Raw genomic sequence first — 21541 nt, 5'->3', positions numbered from 1 at the left:
TAAGGGCCAGGGAGAGAATTCCTTGTTAGAGCATAGAACTTGCAAGCCTAAGGTCACAAAGGTAACAGATTCAATCCCAACACTAATACATGCCAGGGATAAGTAGTGCTCTCCTATCTCTCTATTAGTCTCTTTCTCTAAAAATAAGTAAATGAATATGTTTAAGGGTTGGTTTATTTATCAATATGAGAGAGAAGAGGAGAGAAGGGGAGGGGAAAGAAAGGGAGAGGAGAAGAGAAGAGGGGATGAGAGGGGAGGGGAGTTGAGTGGAGAGGAAAGGCTCAGAGCATCCCAAGTCACATATGATGTCAGTAGATCCAAACTCATGTTTGAAAGGTCACTGCTTTATTCACTGTGCCACATCCCAGGTCACATAACTAAGTATGTTAAAATAATATTTTTAACACACTCACTAGGTTAAACTCACTAGGTGAGTTCACCTATAGGGAGATAAAATTACAAAAGCAGGAAGTGATTAGAATGTGTAGAGCTTTGACCAATTAAAAAAAAAGTGAACATCATCTTATAGTGACACGAGTTCTTCACATTTGCGTTTGTTTGGCTTTCCAGATGAGGGTAAATTTTTGGAAGGAGTCCTAACTTCATTATTGAATGAGGTTGGAGGAAAGACAGGGTCAGTCTGGATTTATTGGGAAACCATATTGAAAACTATAATAATAATAATATGAGGCAATCAATAATATATCAAGTAAAATTATTAGTGAATTCTACAGTGATTGGTCTCAAGTTATGGTGAGCAGTGATGAAGGATAATAGAAGGTAATATGAAAGAAAAGTATCGGGTGGAGAAAAAAGAACTGAGTGAGAAAAAGAATTACAGACTTAGTGATTCTGAGACTAAGTTTGATAATTTAGGAACAAGTATGTTTGGAACCAGGGGTGAAAGCCCTGAACTTGGTATGACTTTGGCACTAGATAAAATTTGAGAGGATTTACTTCCTATGAAAATAAAATGTTAAGAACAAAAAGTAAGCACAGACCACACATGTATCTGAAAGGCTTTCTTCCACACTACGATCATCCTCTCTGGCATTATGCTATTCCACTGCAGAATACTGTGCCCCAGTATGGTTCCGTAGCCCCCATGTCTACTCGGTCGATTCCAAATTATATTCCTCCATGAGGATCATTTCTGGAACCATCCGTTCCACCCCGGTTCCATGGCTGCCAGTTCTCAGCAACATCGCCCCGCCAGATATTCGTCGGAATGCGGCATCATCTAAGTTCATTTCCCACGTCTACGCTCGACCGGACCTGCCAATATACGCGGAGATCTTCGCCCACCCTGTCCAACGCTTGACATCTCGTCACCCAATCTGGTCCCCTACGCCTACACTGAACTTCTCTGTTCCAGACTCTTGGAAACAGAGTTGGCAGTCAGCTGAGGTCAAGAACAAACACCTCATCACAGACCCCTGCAAGCGTCAACCCGGCTTTGACCTAGCACGTTATGATTGGGCCCTCCTCAATGGCTATGGAACAGGCCATGGCTGGTGCGTCATGTTCCATCGCTGGGGAGCCAGAGACGACCCGAAATGCCCCTGCGGCTCCAGACAGACTATGACCCACATAGTCAACGACTGCCACCTCTCTAGATTCAAAGGAGGTCTCGAAATTTGACATCAGGCTCAACCTGACGCTGCTGACTGGCTGCGGAAGAAGGGCAAATGCTAGAAGAAGAAGACCAGACTGATCCCATAACAGCAAACCCTGCTGAGATCTAATGGGAAGGAAACTAAACAAAGAACTAAAGGATAATCAAACACCACAGGACTCCCCCCAAAACTGACTCAACTTGAAATGTTTGACTTTGGATATCTGCTCACCCTTATGATTGAACCTCATATACTGACATCACTATCAGCGTCTATCAGAAGCTAGTAGAAGCAGGTTTTGAGGGACAGATGATTGAACTAGCCACCGTTCTGGTCCCAGTATTTTTTGAGTCTCTTGTTAAGAGCACAAGTCAAACAGAGAAGTTCTCCCAGCCAAGCAATAATGAGATTGAAAGGCCCTGAAAATAATTCCTTTTTCCATAGGAGTTAAAATTCTGCTCTCCACTGGTTTGCATGTCTCCAACTTATTTAAACATTTGCTGAAAGGGACTTGCTTCTTCTCTTCATAGGCCATTTCATTTCACTTGCAAATTTACTTTGTGAGATCCCTGGTGCACTTTAATTCCATCCTGCAAGCTACTAAAAGGGGGAACAAAATGGTGCAGAAATGGCTCCTAAGTAACTATAGTACTTATAAAAATGCAGACTATAAAATGAATGCATATCTGTTGAATGAATGTATTCATTACAATCTGTGAGTGCATTAGGAAGCATTACTAAAAAAATTAAGCTTTCTTCAGAGAGAGTGTGTGCTAATGAGGAGAAGATGTTGTTTACTCTCAAAATCTGTTCTACATCTGTCATGAGGTTAGAGTTTTCTTACAAGTAAATAATAACATTCTAGAAGAGGTGGAGACATTTGTTTAAAGAATAGATAAGACCTAATAATGTATTCTTTATCTTGCCCAAAACAGGATTTTAATAAATGGCTAGCATTCACATCCCTAAAGGCTTGCTACCTTGATAAATGGCTCTGAAGCATTACTGCAATAAATTACAGAAATGTTTTTCATGTACTTTCTAGCTCTCTCCAAATGAGTGGCTCCCGGGGGGGGGGGTGACAAATGCATTTGTTAAATATGAGTATTTTTCAACTATTTGTTACTTTTGTCTTTAGAATAGGTATAGGGACTGTTTTTTTCCCATTCTTGACCAAAGAGATTCTGCAATTTAAAGGAAAATATCATTGTATAAATAAAATTTTAGATTAATATTTGATATTTAAGAGACATGGTGATTATATGAATATTATGTCAACCTAATTTGTTACCATGCTAGTGTTCCTTTTACTCTCTGTTTCTCTTTCCCTCACTCATTTATTGAAGAAAAACAATAAAATAAGATGACTGCCAGGAAACTTGGTGTCATGTAGGCACCAACAGTAGTAAGCCTGGTGTCAGAGAGAAAGAGATTGAGAAAGAGAAGGAGAAAAGAAAAAAAAAACCCTAATTTGTACTCAGTTACAATTATATCTTACATTAGTTTTTTATATACGTTTTGTTTTATTTTTTAAATATTTATTTATTTATTCCCTTTTGTTGCCCTTGTTGTTTTATTGTTGTCGTCATTGTTGGATAGGACAGAGAGAAATGGAGAGAGGAGGGGAAGACAGAGGGAGAGAGAATGATAGACACCTGCAGACTTGCTTCACTGCTTGTGAATTGACTCCCCTGCAGGTGGGGGCTGGGGGCTTGAACCGAGATCCTTATGCAGGTCTTTGGCTCTTTCTGCAATACATGCACTTAACCCACTGCGCTACCGCAAGACTCACATATTTTTTATTTTCTAACCAGAACACGTCTCAGCTCTGGCTTATGGTTATTGAACCTGGGAACCTTTAGTTCATGCCTCAGGCATGAGTGTATTTTTGCAAATTACATTCATTTTAAAGGAAAATTATCACCACTATTTGGGAAGACATAGTATATGCCCAAGAAGATAAAAACTAATTTAATGATTTCAATATTGGTTTCTTTAAGATGACATGTCATTTAAAAGAATTTTATTACCAAATAGGGGTATTTCTACATCAAACAGAAGAAACAATAAAGAAAGTGACAGGATGATACAAAGTGCTTAACAGGGTATGTATGAAAACCTACTGTGAAGTGTTTTTAATAAGTCAGGCGTTATCCATAACATGTGTAACAGAAGGCAGTGACTTTACTTAATGCAGAGAACTTATAAGTGGCCAAGATAATCCCCACTTTACCATGAAAATATAAGCAAAAGTATGAATAGGAACCTAACTAAATAGGAACTAAACTTTTGATAACTATACTCAGACTTTATGGACCTAGCGTATGCTGGTAATCGTTTATCTTATGGGACTAAACTTTTGATAACTATACTCAGACTTTATGGGCCTAGCGTAGGCTTAACCCCTGATGATAATTGATTATTTTGTGTATCTAAAATATATGTCCTATGCTTCTGTTCTACCCTTATAAACTTCTCTTTCACTTTACCTTAAATGAAACTGCTTATTTGTGGCACCTACATAAATGTTTATCTTTTACCCGGTTCACCCAAATAAAGTCTCTACTGTTTTAACCTGTTCTCAGCTCCCTGCTGAGAATCCTTTTAGGAGCCCCAGTTTCCCAAAGCCTTTTTTTTTTAAGTTAAATTACAACATGACCTAAGTTTGAGCCCCCAGTCCCCACATGCAGTGGGAAAGCTTTGCCAAGTGGTGGAACAGAGCTTCAAGTGTATTTCTCTCTCAATATCTCATCTTTCCCTCTTGATTTCTATCCAATAAATAAATAAAGGTAACTTAAAAGATATTAGCTGCATTATTCATAGTAGCCAAAAAAAAAAAAAAAGAAAAAAACAGAAGTTACCTAGATGCCCATTAACAGATGGCTCAACAGAGACTTTATGAAGCTCTACTCAGCAGTTAAAGAAATCTGTTCAGGGTCACAGTCAGTAAACATACTCATGTGTTCACTCCTCCATACAACACTTATGCTTGTCCATAAGTATCAGAGTTAGTCTTTTTCAACCTGGGAAATGTTGGAATCCAGGATCCCAGAAGCAGCCACATCCACCATAACAAATGAAATTAAAAAAATAAAATAAAAATAGCTTATCCATCAATAAGATCTTAGGAGATCTATGGTGGTTATCATTGGGAGTTTGAAAGCACAGAGTTTTGGTAGTGAAAATGGTATGAAACTATACCTTTACAATCTTATAAATCACTAATATAATGTTTTATAAAATAATTTATTAATTAACAGGTAGCAAAAAAAGAAGCTAAATTATTTAGGTTCTCATATATCTTAAGTTTATGAGTAGAGCAACATATGGCTAGGAGTGTAATTAGACCAGAATTAATGAACTATATAGATATGAGAATGCACAGACCACCAAAGTGCTAAAAAATGTCAGACTTGGGGGTCAGGTAGTAGCGCAGAGGGTTAAGCACACATGGCATGAAGCACAAGGACCGGTATAAGGATCCCGGTTCGAGCCCCTGATTCCCCACCTGCGGGGTGGGGGGGGGGAGGGGTGTGTCACTTCACAGGCGGTGAAGCAGGTCTGCAGGTATCTATCTTTCTCTGCCCCTCTCTGTCTTCCCCTCAACAACAATGCCATCAATAACAACAACAATAATAACCACAACAAGGATAAAAAACAAGGGCAACAAAAGGGAAAAAATTAGCCTCCAGGAGCAGTGGATTGGTGGTGCAGGCACCGAGCCCCAGCAATAACCCAGAGGCAAAAAAAAAAAAAAGTCAGACAACATCTGGAGTGCAAGGATCTATTGGAACCAAGAGGAACTATGCTAGAAAAACAGAGTAGGATGATGTATTTGTTTAACACACACACACACACACACACACACACACACACACACACACCCAGATCACTGGCATAAGGCTCTTGCTGGGAAGGAACCTGGACTCTCTGGCACCTCAGGTATGCATGCAATTTTCACTAATTATGAGTGATCTCCCTGCACTCATATTTTGATTCTAATGTCACATAAAAGATGTAGATAAAGAATGAATGAGTTTGTTGGAACAAAGAAGAAAAAGAAGACAGTCTTGGAAAAGGATACAGACCCTATCAATGAAGAATTTAGAGGTTGGCATCAAGGGGTAATATTATTTTCATAAAAGTATCAGAATTGGGGATCTGAGAAATAACTTACAAGGTAGAGTACACACTTTACTATGAGTGAAGACCCAGATGCAAGCCCCTAGGTACCAAATAGAAACTTCACAAGCAGTGTCTCCCCCCAAAACCCTCTATCTTGTCTCACCATCTCTGTAAAAAAATTAAAAAAAAAACACCCAGAGTAGTAGAATTGTGCCAACAATTTCCTTCGAGTGGTAAACTCGAAGGAAATCAAAGATGACACACACACACACACACACACACACACACACACACACACACACCAAAATGTGTGTGATCGATCAGACTTGAGAGGTAAAGTTTATATGCCAGGCTTCAATTCAAAGTGACAAAAGGAAATGAACCTTTTTGGGAACAGCCAGATCTGAAATGTTTGATTCACAAATATCTGTCCACACAAGATTCCAGAGCTCAGGGGGAGGGGAGTTATAAATCTGAGCCATTAGAATGGTTGCGGACATGGAACTGCTTCCAGGAACTGATGTCACAGCTCCAAGTGTAGAAGAGACAACTCCAATCAATGGGGTTTACAGTCAACAATATTTAATACCCCTTTCTCAAATTAGGGAGCTACTATCCAGCTTTCTGGTCCTTTTCCAACCATGACATCATCTCCCCACACAATAACTTAGATCCACCTGCATATCAGATTTCAGACTCAGGCAAAAAAAAAAAAAAAAAAAAAAAAAAAGAAACACTAGTATAGTCACAGGCCCTTTGGAATATAATTAAAATATGCCTACTAGCTGTCTACAAAATGGAGGAACCCCAAACTCTTCATCTGCACTACTCCAGCCTTTAGGTTCATGATGGGTTAACAATTTGCTTGGCTTTGCATGTTAACTCTCTTTTCAGCCACCAGGTTCCAGATGCTAGCAGGATGCCAACCCGACTTCCCTGGATAGACAATCCCACCAATGTGTCCTGGAGTTCTGCTTCCCCAGAGCCCTTCCCCACTAGGGAAAGAGAGAGGCAGATTGGGAGTATGGATCGACCTGTCACTGCCCATGTTCTGTGGGGAAGCAATTACAGAAGCCAGACCTTCCACCTTCTGCATCCCACAATGACCTTGGGTCCATACTCCCAGAGGGATAAAGAATAGGAAAGCTATCAGGGGAGGGGATGGGATACGGAGTTCTGGTGGTGGGAATTGTGTGGAGTTGTACCCCTCTTATCCTATGGTTTAGTCAATGTTTCCTTTTTTATAAATAAAAAAAAGAGACAACTCTATCACTTCTAATATCAACAAATTGATGTCTCTTATTTGTAAAGATCTATATTCAAGTCTTAATCAAATTCTCATTATTTCCTCTTCTTAGAGCATTATATATATATATATATATATACTTTATAATTTTTATTTATAAAATGGAAACACTGACAAAAAACATAGGATAAGAGGGGTACAACTCCATATAATTCCCAGCACCAGAACTTCGTATCCCATCCCCTCCCCTGATAGCTTTCCTATTCTTTATCCCTCCGGGAGTATGGACCCAAGGTCATTGTGGGATGCAGAAGGTGGAAGGTCTGGCTTCTGTAATTGCTTCCCCACAGAACATGGGCAGTGACAGGTGGATCCATACTCCCAGCCTGCCTCTCTCTTTCCCATGCTGTTACTTATGAATGAACAGGAAACATACTAATAAAAGATAAAACCAAATGTCCAATATTGTCAATTTTTTGAGGTAGAAAGTATTTACTACTTCAGTGCTAAAGAACATTCTAAAGTGCTCAAATGCAGAACTGAATAATTATCAACTAAATAATTATCAACTTGTTACTTAGCTTTTACAGTGTTCTTTTAAAATTTATTTTTATATGAGAGAGAGCAGAGCACCGCTTAGCCCTGGCCTATGGATCAGACCTGCATTTTCAAACATCCGAGTCCTGTGCTCTAATGCTGAATGACCTTTCTGGCCCCCTTAACTGTAACTTTTATTTTCTACTAAACTCCCATACATTCTTTCTTCTATTTATTTTCCTGATACCTATTAGGCACTTACCATAGTTCAATACCCTTGCCACATTCTGGGGATGAAGCGAGGAGAATAGACTGGATGTAGGAGTGATTAAAAAGTAAATTTCCAACAAGAAAAGTTGAGCTCATAAACAAAACAAAACTGACCAAGTGACCACAATGCCACAGAGAACGGAGAAATGATTGAGGAGTAGCTGTTAACAGGCTTAAAGTACATTCTCTTAGAAAAGTAACTGAATGCAAAGGTTACCAAAAAAACCCCAAGATTAATATTGATTATGAATTTTGTGCAAAAGCAGGAAAGAGAAATGAGAATTTTGTGGATTGGGACGACTTTCAAATGACATAAAGATAAAAATAGATTCTGCTTCCATAGCAACATAAAAGAATAGCAATAAAAAAGCTCTAAGAAAAAAGTTCGAAAAATCTCTTCTTTTTGAAAGTGAATTTTGTTGTTCTAACCAGGGTCTCACTGCGTTAGGCTGAGTTTCCAGATAAGAGAGAAACACAGAGACACACAGAGAAAAAGACATCAAAATACTAGGGTTTCTCCCAGTGGAGTGGAAGGTGGATTTGAACCTGGGTCTTGTATATGGTAAAGCAGGCATCCTCCCAGGTGAACTATCACATTGGCCCAGTATGCAAAATTGTAGTATGTCCTTAACGTTTATTATGCGAGAAAATTGATTTTCATAAAAGAATAAATTATAAGCAAATGATTTTATGAAATAGTCTATCTTCAAAGTTTCCACTTTAGAAGTGAAAAGAGTGAACAGGTGGTGACATCTGAATTTATGTGATTGTGGCTTTTTACTTGTCTATCTGTTCACTTCCTTTCTGAATGCTGGCATTTGTGTCTTTATTGGCTTTTTACTTATTGTCTATCTGTTCACTTCCTTTTTGAATGCTGGCCTTTGTATCTTTATAAAGTACTGGTTACTGTGGCAAAAGTGACGTTCTTTGAGAATAGTCACACAGGGCTACGTTGTGACTATGAATTATTTCATATATTTACTTGAGTATATTTATGAAATTCCTGCCCATACCCCAAGCACTGGGCTATTCTCTGAAGCTGATAGCAGCAATATATAGTCCTTGCCAATAAGAAGTTTAGACCTTATGCCTTGTAAATGAATAATGTGAATATGAACATTTATGATCCAGGAATATTGGGTCCTTTATCCAAAGGGAGCTATAGGCCTGCTTATCCCTTTTCACAGTGACATTTTAACAGACAGATGAGATGAATTCACCTGGATGATTGGGCTCCTTCAATTTCATCTGCACCGGGAACCAAGTAATCCCATGAAGAATGTTTCTCCTTTTGAATTCTGTAGGTCATCCCAATATGTATATATTGAAATGTATTATGGGAGACATTTCAAAATGTCAGCCCCATACTCACATTAAGTAAGCTATGCAAAGGTTGTTCAAGTCACACATACTCCTAGTTAGAGGGATGCTGGCAGCCAGAACACACACCTATAGGAAAAGCTCTGCTTGTCCTAACTTCAGGACGAATGTGGCCACTGCGGCTTTTTCCCTCCTGCACTTGCAAGTGTATGAAACAGCTAATTTTCAGCAGCTCTCTTACTGCAAGATTATGATAAAACTTAAACAATAACGTGTCCATAAACCAGGGAAAAATATATACCTGAAAGCAGAAGTACACAAGCGTCTGCAGAGAATTACCCCCACCCCCCAACACTTCATCTGCACTATTCCAGCCTTTAGGTTCATGATTGCTCAACAATTTGTTTGGCTTTGTATGTTAACTCTCTTTACAGCCACCAGGTTCCAGATGCCAGCAGGATGCTGACCTGACTTCCCTGGACAGGTGACCCCACCAATGTGTCCTGGAGCTCCACTTCCCCAGAGCCCTTCCCCACTAGGGAAAGAGAGAGGCAGGCTGGGAATATGGACCGACCAGTCAACGCCCATGTTCAGCGGGGAAGCAATTACAGAAGCCAGACCTTCTACCTTCTGCAACCCACAACCCCCCTGGGTCCATACTCCCAGAGGGATAGAGAATGGGAAAGCTATCAGGGGAGGGGATGGGATACAGAGTTCTGGTGGTGGGAATTATGTGGATTTGTACCCCTCTTATCCTATGGTTTTTGTCAGTGTTTCCTTTTTATAAATAAAAAAATTAATTTCCCCATAATGCTGTGCTGATAGTGTAACCGCTGTCTCTTTACTTTCGTCTGGACTATTAAATAAAGAACTCCCTCACTTCTGTAATCAATGTGTTTATAGAGAGTTAGGTGTCTATAGATCTACTGGTTAAATACTTACAGAGTCCAAATTCTGCTTCTCATACTAGCAAAGTCTGCAGGTAGGTTTTAGCCCCAGAGTCACAGCCATGCGGCCACATGGTCCACTTTGTAGTACCACTTTCCAATATTTAAAACAAACACAAGAATCCTTGTAACTTTCTGATAAATCTCTGGCAATTAGTTGAAATGTTATAGTCAATACAATTTGCCGTAGATTTTTTAGTGAGTTTTGAAACTTGCTGAAATGCTGCAAAGGATATCTTTAGATTGTCAAAGGAAAAAAAAGTGGGAGTCTGGCGGTAGCTCAGCGGGTTAAGCACAGGTGGCACAAAGCACAAGGACTGGCGTAAGGATCCTGGTTTGAGCCCCTGGTTCCCCACCTGAAGGAGAGCCGCTTCACAGGCAGTGAAGCAGGTCTGTAGGTGTCTGTCTTTCTCTCTCCCTCTCTGTCTTCCCCTCCTCTTTCCATTGCTCTCTGTCCTATCCAACGACGGCATCAATAACAACAACAACAACAATAACTACAACAATAAAAAAAAAAAGAAACAAGGACAACAAAAAGGGAAGAAATAAATTTAAAAAAAGTAACAGAGATGCATATCCATGAAATCTGGCATTTCATTGAACATCAAAAACTCAAAACACATGTTAGGCCTAATTATTTGCAAAATTTAGAATAATCTGCACTGGGAAACACTGTAATTATTATGGAATTATTTTTACATTAGTCAATGCATAATACTTCATTGTGGTCCTAACTTGCTGATACACAATAAACTGGGATAAGTCTAAAAATATTTAGCTAACTTCATTGACTGTAGACTTATTAAAAATGCTGTCTTGGGCTAGGGGGAGATATCATAGTGGTTATGCAAAAAGACATTCAAGCCTGAAGCTCTGAGGTCCAAGGCTCAATCCCCAGCACCACCATAAGCCTAGAGCTGAGTCATGCTCTGGTTAAAAAAAAAAAAAAAAAAAGGAAAAAGGAAGTAGGAAGAAGGAAGGAAGAAGGAAAGAAGGGTTACCCCTTATATTAAACTCTACATTATTTTTAAATATTTGAAATTAAAAAAAAAAAAAAAACCAAGCTAAATTAGTTCTTGATCCCAAAACTCATTAACTGACATTCTTGTCATAGAGGGGACTATGGCATCTACCTTAAGAGTTTCCCCAACAGTATCCCCCACTCCCACCTCATTATGAAGTCAATAAAAAGGCATGTTTACCTGATTTCCTCCCATCCCGTGACAGTTGAATATACCCACTTTTTCATTTTCCTTGCGGCCCATATTGTCTAAGCATTGATTGGTTTCAACATTTCGTATCTAAAGAAAACACACACACACACAGCATGTAAGTCAGATTTCAGCTGGAAGGACCTACTGCTACTAGGTCATATATCAATGGTCAAGTGACACAAGACTGTATGGAAATTTCCCTCAAAACACCTTACTGCAAATCTTTTTACCATGTTCATTATCTAATGAATAATCAGCACTGGGAAACACTGTAATTGTTAGGGAATTATGTTTACATTAGTCAATGCACAGTATTTCACGGTGGTCCTAACTTGCTCGTACATCGTAAACTGGGATAAGTCTGAAATATTTAGCAAACTTCATTGACTTATTAAAAGTGCTGTCTTGGGCACTTTTCAAATCTGTTAAAGTCAGCTTGAATGGGTATTGTCACTAACATCTATCCAAGAGGCATACTATCTATAGCTCGGTAGAGAAAAAGAGGGAACTACTTAAACAGTAAAAATTACAATTATTCCCCAAATCCTTTTGAGATTAGGACAGTTTTCAAATTATACTCAGATGACCACAGTACGTTTTCAAGCTTCTGTTGTACCACATGCCAGAGAACAGAAATTGTGTATTCAAACTTGTTTTTCGGATGACTTCATTACTAGATGCAGCGTGAGGTAAATTAACGAAGATTAATTACACTATTTCTGTCACTAAAACAATTTTGTGCCTTTTATTCATTCCTAGTGGCAAGCTTAATGGAGAGCAGTTAAACCTCAGAAAAGCTATGGCAAAGTTAAATGCTGATTTCACATTAAAATTCCTTAAAAACAAGATTAAATTACCAACTGCAACGACGAGACGAGAGTCTATGTTTATACTTCTACAATGCATTTGTCCATAATTAACATACGCTAATACATATTTGAACTAAATAAATTTACAAAAGTCATTCACTAAGATTAAAGAGGCTAACACTACTCAATCAAGTATATATGAATGCAAAAACATGAGAGGAGAAAAATCATTTTAATAAACTAATAAACTAAAAATCATTCTAATAAACTAAATAAGACTCCAGAAATATTTTGCATACATCCTGCAATTAAGGAAGCTAAAAGTTTTGACAATGAGTTTGAAAATTGTCACATTCTGATTTCTTTCTTCTCTTCCCCTACCCTTCTGCTTTTTCCCACCAGAGTAAACCCAGGGTTTGAGCGCTGCAGGGCAAATCTACAACTCCCAGCAGCCTTTTTTTTTTTTTTTTTGATATGAACGGAGGAAAATTTAGAAGGGAGGGGGTGATAGAAAGGGAGAGAAGGAGACACTTGCAACACTGCTTCCTTACCAATGAAACTTCCCCCCCCCCCAGTAGGTAGGGACCAGGGTCTTGTATTCTACTGGGTGCCCCAACACTTGGCCCCTTTCACATTCTGATTTTTTTTCTTTCTTTATATCTCTCTTTTCTTTCTCTTTTTGATAGAGACAGAGAAAGCATAAAAGCATAGAGACAGAATGAGAGAGACCACAGCACATAACCTTCCTTCAATGCAGTGGGGGCCGGGCTTGAACCTGGGTTGCGCACATGACTAAGCAATGCAGTGTCCAAGTGAGCTAGTTCACTGGCTCCACATCTGGATTTCAAGGCAGTCAGCTGTTATTTGTGAGAAGGGTGGTCTGGAAGGAGCAAGGAAGGACTGAGTTCGAGCGGGGCAGAGGTAAAGCAACAAGAGGTCATTTGGTTAATAGCAAAGGTCTACAAAAACAGTGAAGACTCAGAAGTCGGTGAATCACATCAGGAAGGTGAGAGGCGAAGTCATCTTCGTGAAGACTGCCAGACTGAAACCATGCAAATAAACTGAGGTGATGGTTAAAATATTACATACAGACGATAGGCATAGAACGTCAGAGATCTGGAGCATCAGCAAACAACTTAGAAAAAAAAATAGGAAGGTCAGGGAGTCGGGCAGTAGTGCAGCGGGTTAAGCAAGCGTACTTGGTGCAAAACGCAAGGACTGGCCTAAGGATCTTGGTTCGAGCCCCCGGCTCCCCACCTGCAGGGAGGTCACTTCACAAGTAGTGAAGCAGGTCTGCAGGTGTCTGTCTTTCTCTCTCCCTCTCTGTCTTCCCTTCCTCTCTCCCTCTCTGTCTTCCCTTCCTCTCTCCATTTCTCTCTGTCCTAACAACGACGACATCAATAATAACAATAGTAACTACACCAACAATAAAAAAGCAACAAGGGCAACAAAAGGGAAAACAAATAAATTAAAAAAAAAATTAGGAAGGTCAGAACTAGAGAGTATCTGACTGGGAAGGGCACATGCCTTGCAGAACCAGGGTCAAGCCCCAACACCAAATAAGAAGTGTAATGGCATCAGATGAAGCTCTAGTGTTCCACTGTCTCTCCCTTTCTCTGACCCTCTATCCAACAACAATTTTAAAAAATTGTGGCTTTAAGTATTGAAAGGCATGCATGAAGCCTTGGCTCTGAAAAAGAAAAAGAAAAGCAAAAAAGGAATATATCATCGGAACACAGACTACAGCTGGAAGATCTGTATCACGTAGGCCTAACACATCCAGATATTTATAAAATCCATGCAACCCACTAGGCAGTGTGGTGTGTACATCAGATTTCTCCTAGGCCCTGTAACTTCGAGAATCATTTGTTCCTATTTTCTTTAAGACATAAAGATTCAACAAAGTGCAAACTTAAGTCTCATCTTTTTGAAGATGTAAAAGGTGATCATATTTAGGATGGTTTTATGTAATTGTTAACCAGAACTTTGATGAATTAGAACTTTCTGGATGTAATGCCAAATGTCAAACTCAGGGTCTCACATATGTTCTTTACCACCAAGCCATCAACCTTAGTTCAAGTTTTCTTTTCTTTTTCTTTCTTTCTTTTTTTGACTCATTTTTAACCAGAGTGCAGCTAAGTTCTGGCTTTTGAGGTCCCAGGGAGAGAACCTGAAACCTCAGAGTCTCTGGCATGAAAGCCTGTGGCTTAAACCTCGAAACTATTTTCTTAGTACCTACTTAGCTTTTGACAGCTGAAATGAACAAACTGTTTTCTGTTGGATCATCAGTAGCGACTGCAGTTCATTAGCTCTTGCTCCCTCTGCTGGACTGTAACAGCACAGGACAGTGTCTCTTCCATTTAAAAACAAGTAGTCTCTCTACCCCATTCCTAAACTTTTGTGCTTCAAGATTGATAAGTAAGATCTACTGAAGTGTAAGAGTTGAAATGTAAACTAGTTGGGTTTTTTTGTAATTTTTGCTTTAATTACTGTAATGCATGCTTATCCTTCAAGTGCACATTGTGTTACTTATTATGAGTACTTTACGTATACTAACTACATTTAACATTTGGTTTCACTTTACTTTGTAAAGAAGGAAGCACTAGGCACATTTGTCTCAGCAGATCTCAGAGTTCACTGCTAGTGTTTCCTTAATCTCATTGCTCTAGTGAATATGCATTTAAGTACATTTTCTCTTGAATACTCCAATACTCTCTCTGGCGATTTATTTTTAATAGATGGTAAGAGACAGAGAGGGAGAAATAAGTAGAGACACACCTGCAGCACTGCACCCTACCCAGGAAGGTCCCCCTGCTACAGGTGGAGATCAGAAACTGGAACCTGGGTCCCCATGCTTGGTAATATATACACTGTATTAGGTGAGCCACTCGTTGGCCCTGGCATATGATCGTTTAACTCTTTCCACATAGTAGCAGACAACATAAAAAATTAAACTAATTTAGTAACTTGCTGTATGGTAGAAACAACAAAAAATACTGGAAGAATTCATTAAGTTCCAAAGAGACCTCTAATTCACTGCACTTATATGTACCAAAATACATTTGAGTAGCACAATTAGAATTAGTTTTAGGGGGTCGGGCAGTGACGCAGTGGGTTAAGCGCACGTGGCGCAAAGCGCAGGAACTGGCGTAAGAATCCCGGTTCGAGCCCCCGGCTCCCCACCTGCAGGGGAGTCGCTTCCCAGGCGGTAAAGCAGGTCTGCAGGTATCTATCTTTCTCTCCCCCTCTCTGTCTTCCCCTCCTCTCTCCATTTCTCTCTGTCCTATCCAACAACGAATAGCCTCAACAAGGGCAATAATAATAACCACAACGAGGCTACAACAACAAGGGCAACAAAAGGGGGAAAAATGGCCTCCAGGAGCGGTGGATTCATGGTGCAGGCACCGAGCCCAGCAATAACCCTGGAGGGAAAAAAAAAAAGTTTTAGTCTGATCATTTGCCATGTAAGTAAAAAAAAAAATACTAAAGTTGGTGATTTTGTTCATAGGTGGATTGCCCACTCCTTTGACATAGACCAATTTTATTTTTTAAATAGCATCTGGTGAAGAGTAACATAGTATGCCTTTATATGCATAAGTTAATTACCCTAGGGTTAAAATTAGCTACTGGATCTCCAAAAGCTTCGGAAATAAAATCATAAACACAGAGAGAATGCCCCTGCTTATGTAAGTCATCTAAAATAAAGCTTGCTTACTAGTTATCCTATTAAAAGGTCAAGACTACTGTGGATCTATAAGTAGATTTCTTGATTAGTCTTTGCCTTTGGAAGTAACTGACTTTACATATCATCCCTGCAGCCTCCTAGCTTTATAGAAATCTATTTTTAACTGCTCAAATAGCCTCATTAACAGTATTTAAGGAATACAATGACAATATGGGCCAAAACTTTAACTCTCTGCTAAGGTTAAAGACTATAAGCAGGAAAAGAAGAACCAAGGTCAAGCAAGCAAATGGAAATGCAGACTAATGTCAAAACATCTTCAACTGGTGTACTGCACCAAAGTAAGAGACTGGGTGTGTGTGTGAATACAGGTCCAAAAAGGATGGCAGAGGACCTAGTGGGGGTTGTATTATTATGTGGAAAACTGGGAAATGTGATGCATGTACAAACTATTGTATTTACTCTCGGATGTAAAACCCCAATAAATAAATTTTTTAAAAAAGACCCAGGAACTAAGTCACTTGGTTACAGAAATCCTGTCTGTCTTCCTCTTGCTTTATAATTTTCCTGTGTTCTTTATCACTCATAAGAGGGTTTTGTTTGTTTGTATTTTCTTTCAACATGCTGACTTGGCAGAGGCCAAAGATTTGGATGAAGCATCATGACTTCAAAGTGCCATTTTTTTTTTTTTTTCAGATGAAGCCTTGTCGCTTTGCGGGTGGAGGAGATAAAACCCAAGCGAAGAGGGAAAGAAAATCTGGAGCGAGAGGGAACACAATCCTTTATTGTTGGGTCAGAGCACAGTGGTTCCGGCCATGTGGAGCTAGCCAAAAGTGGTCGTCCCCTCTACCTGAGGTAAAAAAAACAGGCAAGGGAAGGAGAGGGAGAGGGAGAGAGGGAGGGAGAGGGGGAGAGGGAGAAAGAGAGAGGGAGAGAGAGGGATATAGAGATAAATAGAGATAGAGAGATGAGAGATAGAGAGATAGATAGAGAGAGAGAGAGAGAGAGAGAGGAAGTAGGAGGGCTATTTATAGGGTAACAGCCAGGAGTGACATATCATGACAGGATTGGTTGGGGAAAGCACTTGAAGATACCGTATTAACTCATGGAAAGTGGCACTAGCCTGAGGGGACATCCGCACAGCAAAGCCTTTATATTTGCAATAGCAGAATGTGTCGTGGTGAATCTACATCAGCTAAGGGGCTAGTTAAGAGTGAATTCGATGCTGCAAAGAGCTCGGTTTCCCATTACGATCTGCTTACCGAGTCTAAGAAGAAAAAAAAACACGCTTCATCAAGCTACTTAAAGGTTTCGGTTCAAAGCAATTGCACAGCTTAATTTCCCATTGGAAACGTCATGTAGTTCATGGACCAGAAAAAATAATATTTCAATTACCTGAGTTAAGTGCAAACACAAGAAATCAAGATATAGAAACTGCTATCAGTATCTCCATATATGATTATTTTGGTGATATATAGTAAGAGAGGCCCAGAAGACCACACCTGCTTATACCTTCCAATACAACTAATTAAGCTATAAAGAGGAATCAATCAAGAAATGTTTATATTCAACAAGACACCAATGTTGTATACACAGCCTTAAAAACATTGAAACTTAAGAAAATTGTAAATTGTTAGTTCCTAATAGTTTCACTTGAAATTAACTGAATACATATGACGATGTCACAAAGTCATGATTTTCCTGTTTTGTGAAGCTGCCTGGAGATTAATGCCACTTCGAGAAGAGTTGAGAGAAATCACATTATACACTAGAAGGAAAGTCAATTTTTTTTAAAAAAAATGTTATTATCTTTATTTATTTATTGGATAGATACAGTTAGAAATTGAGTGGGAAGGGGGTGGTAGAGAGGGAGAGAGACAGAGAGACACCTGCAGCGCTGCTTCACCACTTATTAAGCCTTCCCCCTGCAGGTGGGGACTGGATGCTCGAACCTGGGTCCTTGCACATTGTAATATGTTCGCTCGACCAGGTGCACCACCACCTGGCCCGGAAAGTCTATTTTTAAACCTTTTCCCAACAATTGTTAGTAACTGGCAAGAAGGAAGAGAAAGATGTCCATTAACAGCCAATCCCAGACTCATTAAAATGTCTATGACTGTACAAAATTGAATCTTTTTCTTGTATTTATGAGACTCAAATTAATGATTTTTATTCCATCATTAAAGGCTCACCTCCAGAATTCTAAGTTCTCCTCATAGGGTCCCCCACCCCAATATTTTAAATTGTTGATTGGTAAAATGAAAGAGCATGTACCAGAGAAGCACATGGGCCATTAGGGCAAAGACTGCTGAGCCCTTGTGGAAGCTGATGCCCATTTTTATTCATGTCTATGGTCTTTACTTCCTTTATTTATTTATTGGATAGACACAGCTAGAAATTGAGAGGGAAGGGGGAAAAAGAGAGGAAGAGAGACAGAGACACCTGCAGCCCTGCTTCACCACTTGCAAAGCTTCCCCCCCCCCCCAGCTGGGGACTGGGGGTTCAAACCTGAGTCATGTGCACTGTAACATATGCGCTCAACCAGGTGCACCACCACAAGCCCCTACTTTTGCTTCCTTTCAAAGCCACACTTACACCTTTTACAATTCTCAGGTGTCCTTCTTATGTCTTCTTCCCTTCTAGATAAAGGAAACAGCACCTGACCTATGCAGGTACCTCCAGATTCTCTTCTCTCTCAAGGAGTGTGCAAAAACAAAAGTTCTTGGTCACAAAAGCTCCAGGTCCTGGTGAAACTGGGGTTCAAAGCCTTCTAGTCATCTATATCTGGGAGTATAGGTCAAAAGAGTGATACTCAGCAGTTATATAAAAAAAAAAGACTGTAATGTGTCCTTTGGGACTAAATGGATGGGATTATAATTATAATTAGTGAAGTAAGTAAGAAAGTGAAGGATGGCTACAGGGTAATTTTGCTCAGAAGTGAAATATAAAGAATGGAAACACATGAACTTGAAAAATGAACATATAGGCCCTATCTATAGCCTTGGGAACTATGGTGGTTATTGCTGGAGGTGGGTGAGGGCACAGAGCTTTGGTGGTAGGAGTGGTGTGGAATTATACACTTATCATCTTATTAAACAGTACTAAGTCACTAATAAAATATATACTTTAAAAAATAGAATTGGGAAGTAGCGCTTGGTGAATCTGTCCCTCTGTTTCCATGGAAACAGATGCTGAACGCATCTATTTAATGTTAGTTTTACTTTGAAATCTATGGTAGGTTAAAAATCTCAGAAACTTCAAAACAACATACCTCATTGATTTTTTTTTTTTATTCATTGGATTTTTGAAAGAGCAGATCATAGTATTCCCATATACTATGTTCAGGGCAACTTTGATTTCTACTGAATTTCTTACTTGATTGATTCTCACTTGCTATCTACTTCACTTTCCTCATTTTAGTAGGATTACTGAAGTCTAAAGGCCTTTCCTTATTAGACTTAGAATCCTTCACAAATAACATGTTTCAACCCTGAGCCTTATTTAATAAAGACAGGTGATATGAATAAAATATAATAGGCTATTTCATCCTTCTAGCTATAAGAACATGTAAACTTTAATGTCAAAATAACATGTATTAAATTCTGGCTATAATAATTAGATATCATGTAGCTGGGAAGTAGCACAGTGGATAAAGCATTGGACTCTCAAGCATGACGTCCTGAGTTTGATCCCCAGCATCAGATGTGCCGGAGTGATTCTCTGGTGTTCTCTCTCTCCCTCTCTCATTAATTAAAAAATAATTTTAAGGGACTCGGGCTGTAGCACAGCGGGCTAAGCGCAGGTGGCGCAAAGCACAAGGACCGGCATAAGGATCCCGGTTCGAACCCCGGTTCCCCACCTGCAGGGGAGTCACTTCACAGGTGATGAAGCAGGTCTGCAGGTGTCTATCTTTCTCTCCTCCTCTCTGTCTTCCCCTCCCTCTCTCCATTTCTCTCTGTCCTATCCAACAACAACAATAATAATAACTACAACAATAAAACAACAAGGGCAACAAAAGGGAATAAATAAATAAAATAAATATAAAAAAGATTAAAAAAATAAGTTTAAAAGTTAAAGAATAGTTTGTTATTTCTATGACCCAAAAGTTAATCACACAGTTCTATGTTAATTTTTATACTAAATTGGTAATAATAAGCAAAGCCCAAGTCATGTGCCTGTGATTTTTGGTAATTATTAGAGTGTCTATCATAATATATGACATAGTGAAAAATCAACAAATGACAGTCACTATAATTACAGTAATGTTAACTATTGGTGTTGTTATTATGTCCTTCCCAGATATTGAACTAAACAGGCTTTATTCTCAATATCTAACACTGTGTGATTATGTGCATATTAGCACTAGAGGGTAACTTGTGCCAATCAAGTTATAAGCTATAAGACCCCAAGTTAAACCTGCCATTTCTCCCATCCAAGTACTAACCAGGCCCGACCCTGCTTTGCTTCCGAGATCAGACGAGATCAGGCGTGTTCAGGGTGGCATGGCCGTATACAAACCTGCCATTTCTAACAACAAGGCCTTGGATTTAAATATATGTAGATTAATGAGTGAATGAGAGTGGGGAAGACAGTGATAGCATCAGAGTATCTTTTTGGCACACACTCTGCTGGAGAGCAAACTCAGGACTTTGTGATCTTGGTGTTCACGAGTCCGTGCTTTATCCACTGCACCACCTTCCATATCATGAAGATCTTGGATTTTTTTCAATATAACATGCTGCCTCTTCTGGATATTAAAAACCCAGAAGGATAAACTCCCCCACCTCCAAGCATTTCAAAGTACTTTCATAATTTAAAATGACCACATGATTATTATAGAAGACAGCTAATTCAAAATGAGTCTGGTATATGAAAAGAATCTGCCCACATTCTAATAAGATCTCTTCAGAAAGTCAGTTAACTTAGTTTCCTTGATAGAGTGCAGGAAATTATAAATCTGTACTTTTATCATGAAAGAAACATGCAGGTTCTGTTTCAAAGTCCAGAGACTTTCTCCAGGGTTACCCTGATGACCTAGAGAACTTGACTAAGATTCTCCTTTATTCAAATCCATCTTTTTTTTTTTTTTTCTTGGAGACCCTGGTCATAGCTTCATTTAGAAAAAGTAATCAATATTTACTAATTAACTGAATGTGAAAACAGTTGTGGGAGAATCTACTGCAAGAATAGAAAATAAAACCCTCTTCAAAACCCTTCTTCAAAATTATCAGTAAAATGAGTTGTATTAGATATTTTATTGAAATCCTTATTAGAACTAAACTATAACAACTAGCATGTAAACTATGTTTTAGTTTAATTTTGTTCTCATTTTTATGTGCTTATGACACATTTTTATGTGTTAAAATAGGAATATTGCATATTTTAAAACCACAAAACAGCATGCTCCCCAATAAAACCAGAGAGTAAAAAATCAAACTTGGAAACACAAGACTGTTAAGTGACGTTAGTCACACTCTAGGAAAGTGGTAATTCAGTGTTATTGCAAAGGAACTTTTTGTGTAAAGTTTTCCTATAAAAATAGAGTTACACAGCTAATGAGGAAATGATCTGGCAAAATAAGACAGATATGGCATAGAAATAACAGTCTTTGGGGGTCGGGCGGTAGCACAGCGGGTTAAGCACACATGGTGCAAAGCGCAAGAACTGGCTGAAAGATCCCGGTTCCAGCCCCCAGCTCCCCACCTGCAGGGGGGTAGCCTCACAGATCTACAGGTGTCTGTCTTTCTCTCCCCTCTCTGTCTTCCCCTCCTCTCT

At 39.2% G+C, this 21541-nt stretch overlaps 1 protein-coding gene across 4 annotated transcripts in view; it reads right to left on the bottom strand.

The window, feature by feature from the left end:
- The window catches only part of GALNT13 (polypeptide N-acetylgalactosaminyltransferase 13), a 555668-nt gene that overhangs the window by 43671 nt on the left and 490456 nt on the right, over positions 1-21541 (bottom strand). For 3 of the 4 annotated variants that reach the window (XM_060178155.1, XM_007520879.3, XM_060178156.1), the window contains one exon: positions 11264-11362. The exons of the other annotated variant lie outside the window; for it this stretch is intronic. In XM_060178155.1, coding sequence (XP_060034138.1) covers positions 11264-11362 — 99 coding nt within the window. The remainder of the gene's footprint in view (positions 1-11263; positions 11363-21541) is intronic. 4 annotated transcript variants of the gene reach the window in all.

The sequence above is a fragment of the Erinaceus europaeus genome, chromosome 18 (genome assembly GCF_950295315.1).
Source record: "Erinaceus europaeus chromosome 18, mEriEur2.1, whole genome shotgun sequence".
NCBI classification, from domain to species: Eukaryota; Metazoa; Chordata; class Mammalia; order Eulipotyphla; family Erinaceidae; genus Erinaceus; species Erinaceus europaeus.
Note: the sequence above shows the minus strand (reverse complement) of the source record. Positions and strands in the feature narration are given on the sequence as shown.